The sequence below is a fragment of the Anopheles coustani genome, chromosome 2 (genome assembly GCF_943734705.1).
Source record: "Anopheles coustani chromosome 2, idAnoCousDA_361_x.2, whole genome shotgun sequence".
Taxonomy (NCBI): domain Eukaryota; kingdom Metazoa; phylum Arthropoda; class Insecta; order Diptera; family Culicidae; genus Anopheles; species Anopheles coustani.
Window position 1 is genome coordinate 39,081,181 of NC_071289.1, and position 7,474 is coordinate 39,088,654.

At 43.8% G+C, this 7,474-nt stretch overlaps 3 protein-coding genes across 3 annotated transcripts; 2 read left to right on the forward strand and 1 right to left on the reverse strand.

Annotated features, from left to right (window-relative positions):
• Window positions 1-101: 101 nt before the first annotated feature.
• LOC131266690 (transmembrane 9 superfamily member 4) lies at window positions 102-3,443 on the reverse strand. Its single transcript, XM_058269298.1, has 8 exons — window positions 3,303-3,443; window positions 2,759-3,165; window positions 2,537-2,692; window positions 2,200-2,477; window positions 1,920-2,129; window positions 1,257-1,858; window positions 1,032-1,170; window positions 102-965 (listed from the first exon to the last, which is right to left on the reverse strand). The coding sequence occupies exons 1-8, from the start codon at window positions 3,312-3,314 to the stop codon at window positions 865-867; spliced, it is 1,905 nt and encodes a 634-aa protein (XP_058125281.1). The 5' UTR covers window positions 3,315-3,443; the 3' UTR covers window positions 102-864.
• A 116-nt stretch (window positions 3,444-3,559) lies between these two features.
• Window positions 3,560-4,584, forward strand: LOC131267786 (tRNA (guanine-N(7)-)-methyltransferase). The gene is made up of 2 exons (XM_058270741.1): window positions 3,560-3,671; window positions 3,742-4,584. Exons 1-2 carry the CDS (start codon window positions 3,577-3,579, stop codon window positions 4,349-4,351), a joined length of 705 nt encoding a protein of 234 aa, XP_058126724.1. The 5' UTR covers window positions 3,560-3,576; the 3' UTR covers window positions 4,352-4,584.
• Window positions 4,579-6,881, forward strand: LOC131267785 (activating signal cointegrator 1). Its single transcript, XM_058270740.1, has 4 exons — window positions 4,579-4,731; window positions 4,799-5,783; window positions 6,120-6,627; window positions 6,708-6,881. The coding sequence occupies exons 1-4, from the start codon at window positions 4,664-4,666 to the stop codon at window positions 6,791-6,793; spliced, it is 1,647 nt and encodes a 548-aa protein (XP_058126723.1). The 5' UTR covers window positions 4,579-4,663; the 3' UTR covers window positions 6,794-6,881.
• The last annotated feature ends 593 nt before the right edge of the window (window positions 6,882-7,474 follow it).

Here is a 7,474-nt window from a genome sequence, read left to right on the forward strand (position 1 = left end):
AAATGGATGTAAACGCTTCATAGATCAATTAGTAATGCAATCCCGTTTTGCAGTATAAACACAATGCGGTTTTGAGCCGGACGAATGAAAATAACGAAAAATCAAGGCATTCAACATGAATGCTTAGAACATACACGTAATTCGATATTCGCTCATGTTATGGGGTTGTTTATTTATCCTTTTCGTAGTCCATTTATACTTATCTTACTTTATTTTACAACTAACTAAAATCGCGTAGCCTCGGCGTCATTATTTTTTGTAGATGTAAATTGTAAAACAAGTCTAAAACAAAGAAATGAGTGTGTCCCGGACTCAGGACTTTCTCTGTATCATCCGGAACATCAACGGGGGGAGGTTAGGCCGAGTCTGCTAGCTTAGTAATAATTTTTGAAACACATCTAATAGGGCCACAATTAATTAAGCTTAATCATTGCCATGCTCCTTGGTTCTTTGTCAGTGCCGGTCTATAAAACGAATACTGTCGTTTCACAGGACCTCCAGGTGCCGTGTGATGAGAGCGGCGTTGTAAAAAAAAAATGCGTTGAGTGCACACACATCCGTCGTACTGTCGGAATTTGTTTTCGATTCTTCTCGTTCTTACGCACTAAAAGTTCAATTGCACCCGGGCATGCGGTGTTCTATCACAAACAAGTTTTGGGGGGATAATGTAGTGGCATATGCGTTTGTAGCATAGAAATCGACATTTACCGAGTGTTCAATTGTATGTACTTTTCCCCTATTTGAATGAGAGAAACTTGCCTTTCATATCAATTAAAATAAGGACAGTTAGAACGGTTTAGTTGAATTCACCCGCTCATATAACGGGGAAGCATCTCGACGAGAACGAAAGCTGTTACCGTTCCTTTAGTCGATTTTGACGGCACCATAAATTTTCCTAATGAACCCATATGCAGCAAAAAATCCTATCGTACCAGTGAGAATGTAGAACGTGATTACCATAAGTCCTGCAATCGGAGAAACATGAATTATTAATCGCATATGATAATGGGTAGACTGGAGTTTGTACTTACCAGTGTATCCAAGATACAGTAATGTAGGAATGAATTCCGTTATTTCGAGCTTGGTAAAGAAGTAGAATATACTATAGAACAGTATGTACACGGCTGAACCACCCGATACGATGAAGCTTCTCCACCACCAGCGATAGTCCTGAAATTGAAGATATGGTTTAAAAAAAAATATTCAAAATATTGTTATATATGTTCATGCTGTACGTAGCTCTGAAAATCACTTACCTCGGCACAAAGCTGGAAGTAGGTCATTACAATGGATATTTGCGAGCAGCTTACGATCAAGATGCAAAACACCAAGAACAAAAATCCGAACAGATAGTAAAACTGATTCTGCCAGATCGCCGAAAAGATAAAGAACAGCTCGATGAACACGGCCCCGAACGGCAGGATGCCGGCCATAAGAATGCACAGTCCAACGTTCATGTACCAGTGCTGGTGCGGTATCTGCCGTGGGATCATGTTGGTGCGCACCGGGTGCTGGTACGGTTGCTTGCGGTACCCGAAGTAGTATCCGAGAAAAACCAATGGCAGCGAGATGCCGAACCACAGCAGAAGCAGGGCTACCATCGTACCGAAAGGAACGGCTCCGCTGGAGTGCTTGTCCCAGATGAAGAAATTCAAAAAGAAACACGTGCCAAACACGAGTCCCGGGTAGAAGGTTGCGGTGAGGAAGGCAGCACGCTCCCAATTACGGCCCTTCATTGTTTTGTAGATGCGTGCTGAGAAGTATCCGGCGATGAGCCCCATAAACACGTACAGCATGATTCCGGCAGTCATCAGCGCTCCGCGCGAGGAAGGGGATAACATTCCAAGCATGGCAATTACTGTATCAAATGTAAAGAAACATTTTAAAAACAGCTGGTGACTTTTAACCCCAATACTTACTGATAGTAATGAGAGCCATGAAAAAGATTTGTATGCCACTGCCAATGATGGCCGCAAACAATCGGGGATGTCGAGGCGGGCGGAAAACGTCACCGTGCACCAATTTCCACCCGGTTTCTTCCAGAGTGTCCTCAATGCTAATGCTATCGTCTGTGTTGTACTTGGCAATATCCCGTCTTAGCGTACGAACCATAATCATCGTTAGTATTCCTGAAAAGAAAATCACAAGTTACTATGGATTTGACTAATTTCGATGTTTTATCAATAGAACTGGTGTAACCTGATAAAAAGAACACGACAACCAGTGAGTTGATGATGCTGAACCAGTGGATTTGGACGTCGTTCATGCCCAGATAAATATCCCACCTGGATGCCCATTTAACGGATGATTCCTGCCATACAACCGAGTATGTAAAGTACAGCTCCGTCAATCCGTTCGGGTTGACCGCTTGAGGTTTAGGGTTTTCTGGGAACGTACACGTGTCACCGTCGAAACTTAGTGAATTTTTGCTGATCGACAAAGTTTCCACTTCGAATCCGACTACTCGGTATTGGTTCCTGCAAGATAGATAGATAAATTAACCAGTGAATCCTTGAAATACTTCTCCTTCACTTACTCGCTGTGAAGATGATAAAACAGTCGAAACCGAAGGTGGTTGTTAATGTATACATTAGGGCCGGTCGTTTGCCCTAAACGATAACCATGTTCAAATTGTTGTTCCATCGTATCCGGATTGACAAACTTGGTTGCCACCGGTAGATTGTCGATAATGCTAAAAATAAAGAAATCATGATATCAACTGCTACTTTACAAAGGTAGCCAACTGCTCAACACTTACAGATGCACAAAGTACTCATGCCGTATCCGCTCGGCAACTTTAGCTGACTGTTCATGGTCCCAGTTCATAGGTCGGTTCTTTGAGTTGCACAGCAATTTGCACTGGATGTTTTCGGCCATCCGAACCTCGTATGGCGTGTTGACGATACGGTCTCCACGAAGAACCTCGCCAAGATTTTCACTTTTATACACAAATGTCCCATTTTTCGGTAAGCACAGCTGGAGGGAATAGTACTCGTATGGCAGCTGCGTATGTGTGCTCGTCATTTTGACCGCTTTTACATCGATCTTCTGGCCCTTCTTGAATTCCACCGGCGCCACTCCGGGCACGTAAAATGCAGCACATTGGTTGACCAGTTGCACTAAACTGGCTGCGACCAGCAACCAGCGTACCGACCATCGATTACTCTGCAATAGAGGGGTTGGGGATGGCAAACGCGAAAAATTAGTCACAATGCCAACATGTAGGCTCTTCGACCCCGTATCGGAATGGTCGATTATTGTGGCCATTTGAACCAGTGCACATGTTTGTCCGCAACTCTTACCTGGTTTTCCATGTTGGGCTTTATCTGGAGTGCGCGAAAGAATGATGCATCGGGAAATCAAACGAAGCGACGGAGAAACAGCAGCTGTACTAGCGCACAAAACTCGGTAGAGAAAAACAATTTATTACATGGAGCAATTACATGACAGTTCGTAACAAAAGTAGCACGCTGGCATGAACGTGAGTGTGTTGGTGAGACTGGATTTGACAGCTGTCGCAGCTACGTTGACAGTTCTCCATGCAGTTCTGTTTATTTATTTTCGTAAACCGACACGATGGAGGCGGTCGAGCAGCGTGTTAAATTACCGCAAAAAAGGTTCTATCGGCAACGGGCACATTCGAATCCGATAGCCGATCACAACTTTGACTAGTAAAGTATCGTACTGGTGTGTTAACCAGGAGAATATTGCAAATTCTATGGCATCTTTGATTATTTACAGCCCTCCGCATCCCGATGCGTACGATTGGAGCCAGCTGTATCCGAGCATCGGTGACCGGCAAGTGGAGTTCGCCGATATCGGTTGCGGATATGGTGGGTTTTTGGTTACGTTAGGAGAAACGTACCCAGACAAGCTTGCCATTGGAATGGAGATTCGTGTAAAGGTTTCCGATTACGTGATGGACCGCATACAGGCACTTCGAGCCCTGCACGCTGGAAAGTATGAAAACATTGCTTGCATCCGAACCAACGCTATGAAGTACCTGCCGAATTTCTTCCGCAAGCATCAACTTGAAAAACTGTTCTTCCTGTATCCGGATCCACACTTCAAGAAAGCAAAGCATAAGTGGCGTATAATCAACTCTACCTTGCTGAGCGAATACGCGTATGTGCTTCGTCCTGGCGGTAAAATTTATACCGTTACCGACGTGCGCGATCTGCACGATTGGATGTGCAAGCACATCGAGGAGCATCCTTGCTTCGAAAGGATACCCGAGGAAGAAATCAGTGCGGATATTCTTTCGTCTAAGCTGCTCGATAGCAGCGAAGAAGGGCAAAAGGTAACAAGGAATAGTGGCGATAAATTTATGGCTATATTTCGACGGCTCTGAGGTTGTTTTTGGATAACTGCTGAATAAAATAATGTAAAGTGTAATGCTTTCGTAATTGCTTACAATATAAGCACATTGATTTTAAATTTATCACGATCAAACAATCCAAATGGAATTGAATCCGGAATTGTAGTTCGGAGCGCATCGGAACGGAATCTATGTTTACAAAAGACATCTGACAGGTATCACTGACAGCCGAAGAAGCTAGATTCAATAAAAACCGAAAAGGTGCAACACAGTAAAAATACTTCTTAGTAGAAAACAGTAGTAGTAATCTTTTAAAGGAAAAATACTACCCATAATTAGTGCACGATGAATCAGTGGATAAGAGAAGAACTTTCGAAATGTTTATGCTTCGAAATTCCGGATGCTATGATAAGGTAAATGACTCGTGGCATTCTCCGGTCCATCAACATAATTTCACATTCCTATGCAATTTCGTTGTAGCTACATACACACTATTCAGGACAGTCACGAAATCGACGAATACTTCCGGACACTTTTGGATTTTAATAATCCAGAACATGTTACGTTTCTAAGTGAGCTTAAGAGCAAACTGCGCCATCGGAAAAACGATTCGGGCCCAAATGTGCAGCAAGTTAAGCAAAGTTCATCTAAACCTTCAGCCCAAGGAGGAGGAAAAAGCAAACGAGCAAATGGCAACGAGGCACAACAAGCTTCCAAGCCAACCGCAAACAGTGGCCCAGCTCCAGTGGCGGCCGGACAAGGGGTGATGCCAACTGGTGCGCAAAATACCTCCAAAAAGAAAACAAAATTCGTAAATCTGTACGGACAGGACGGTGAGCTGGCTAACGTGGTGATGTTGAAGGGACGTCATCATTGTGACTGCCAGGCGTCCAAGCACAAGCTAGTCAACAACTGCCTGCACTGCGGCCGGATCGTGTGCGAGCAAGAGGGTAGCGGGCCGTGCCTGTTCTGCGGAACCCTTGTCTGCACTGAGGACGAGATGCGATTAATTGAAAGTTCGTCCCGGAAGGGCGACAGTTTGCGGCGCAGTCTAATGGAACAGAACCGGCCGGCCGGTTGGGCTGAAGCTCTAGCGACGCGCAACCGTCTACTCGAGTACGACCGGAACAGTGAGAAGCGCACGACCGTGATCGACGATGAGGCAGATTACTTCAAAACGAATTCGGTATGGCTGTCTGATGCGGAGCGTCAGAAGCTCGAAACGCTCGAAGCTGAGCTGCGGGAAAAGCGTCATGCCAGTCGTATGTCGCGTAAGATAACGCTGGATTTTGCTGGTCGCCAGATTGTCGACGAACCAGAGCTAACGGCCGAGATGGAGGAATCTATTATAAAGAAAGCACTCGACGATAAAGAGAACACCGTTCCTAACGACTATACGGCCCAATACACTAACCTTAACAGTGATATGGACCTCCATCCAATGTTTAATGGCCCAGTTCCTACGGTGAGTAAACTCGCTTTCTTGTAAGTCCCTTGTACCATACGTATACTTTGTAAAAAATATTCTTTATGCTAAATTGTCTGTAAGCAGCTTTTCTTTCTTTGTACCTGCTATACCTATATTAGTGGAGTCCAGTTGTTTGCTCAACGAGGGTTGAAAAAAAAAAACTTTAAAGAATTGTAACGTTCAGTTTTCCATAAGAAGAGATGTAATCTGTTATGTTTTAAACATATCCCTGAATTTATTGACTGTGTAATTTATACAAGAATAATTATCATTTTTATCTAAATCTGCTAGTGACATTGCCTATGTAATTATATTCTACGATCTTTTTTCAAGTTCGTAAACATCGACAACCTGTCGAATCAGCAAGCCGCACCTTCCCCGGTAGTGCGGCAGGCCGGTTTTGATGGTGTATATAGTCGAGTACAGGATAAGGAATTCTTAGAGATGTCGGACATGCGACACTGTCTATCGATGCACCAACCGTGGGCCTCCTTGTTGGTAGCAGGCATAAAGCGTCACGAAGGTCGCACCTGGTATTCGTCGCATCGAGGCCGACTTTGGATCGCGTCAACCGCACGCCCTGCTTGTCCTGACACGGTGCGAGAGCTCGAAACATTCTATCAGACACATTATGGAACCGCCGAGGCCGAGCCACTTTCATTCCCATCGCAGTACCCATCCGGCTGTCTTCTTGGGTGCGTCACGGTGCAAGACTGTTTGCCGCAGGAGGAATACCGCAAAAAGTATCCGACGGGTGAATCCGACAGTCCTTTCGTGTTTGTTTGTGTTGAACCGCAGGAGCTTCCAATTCGGTTCCCAGTTAAGGGGGAGCATAAAATCTGTAAGTAACTGACAAAAAAAATAAAAATAGTAGCAACACTGTTCATGGAACGTAATCCACCATATTTCGTATTCTTTCAGATATGTTAGATTCCAAAATTCACCAAGCGGCAGTAAAGGCTCTTCAGAAGCAAGCGAAACAGCGCGACACCGAAGTAGAGAAGTAAGGGACCGTCATTCTTTGGGTCTATCAAATGTATCAATGGCGAAGTCTCTATCAGCCAATAAACTTTGGAGATAGCTATTTTAACATCACATCCGTGTTTTTTCTTAATCTGTTAATCTTATGTGCTAGTCGTAGTTTGTTATTCCTACTTTTAAAACCACTTTGATCATACTCATATTTCAAATCTTTATCCTATCTTTGTTGGCGCAACTATGGTTTTTGGTCATGCCGTCGCGTTAAGGGCTTACTAGACTTTTGCCCTTTGGGCGCATGGAAAGTCAATTCTCTCGTACATAGGTGGAGTCTTGGTTGCATTCCGATCTTCATTTGTTTGAAACCATAACGATTCTGAATTATTAATATTTATTTTGGATAATTTGTTAACCTAGATAGCCTTGCCCTACATTTTGTGGATTTCTGTATATGTTTCGATAAAAGTATGCAAGCGTAAACGGAATTGGTGCCGTGAAAGAAACAGTACTCGGTGTTCAACATGCTAACCGGCTGGAGTCTTACGTTGAAAAAATAATGATATTTGAATTTTGGAATGAACTCTGATTCCTAGTATAATAACCTAGTAGAACTTTACATATCATAGAGGTTTCACAATTATCCTGTTCACGGTCACACGTTTGCCTCGATATACTAGATTTCTACAAATGTAGTGTTTGTGTTACTTTTG

Coding starts and splice junctions, on each gene's coding strand:
- LOC131266690 (XM_058269298.1), bottom strand. Junction 2,478..2,536: donor TTTTATCATCTTCACAGCGA/GTAAGTGAAGGA, acceptor TCTATCTTGCAG/GAACCAATACCGAGTAGTCG. Junction 2,130..2,199: donor TGTCGTGTTCTTTTTATCAG/GTTACACCAGTT, acceptor TTTTCTTTTCAG/GAATACTAACGATGATTATG.
- LOC131267786 (XM_058270741.1), top strand. CDS start 3,577: ATGGAGGCGGTCGAGCAGCGTGTTAAATTACCGCAAAAAAGGTTCTAT. Junction 3,672..3,741: donor GCCGATCACAACTTTGACTA/GTAAAGTATCGT, acceptor GATTATTTACAG/CCCTCCGCATCCCGATGCGT.
- LOC131267785 (XM_058270740.1), top strand. CDS start 4,664: ATGAATCAGTGGATAAGAGAAGAACTTTCGAAATGTTTATGCTTCGAA. Junction 4,732..4,798: donor ATTCCGGATGCTATGATAAG/GTAAATGACTCG, acceptor ATTTCGTTGTAG/CTACATACACACTATTCAGG. Junction 6,628..6,707: donor TAAGGGGGAGCATAAAATCT/GTAAGTAACTGA, acceptor GTATTCTTTCAG/ATATGTTAGATTCCAAAATT.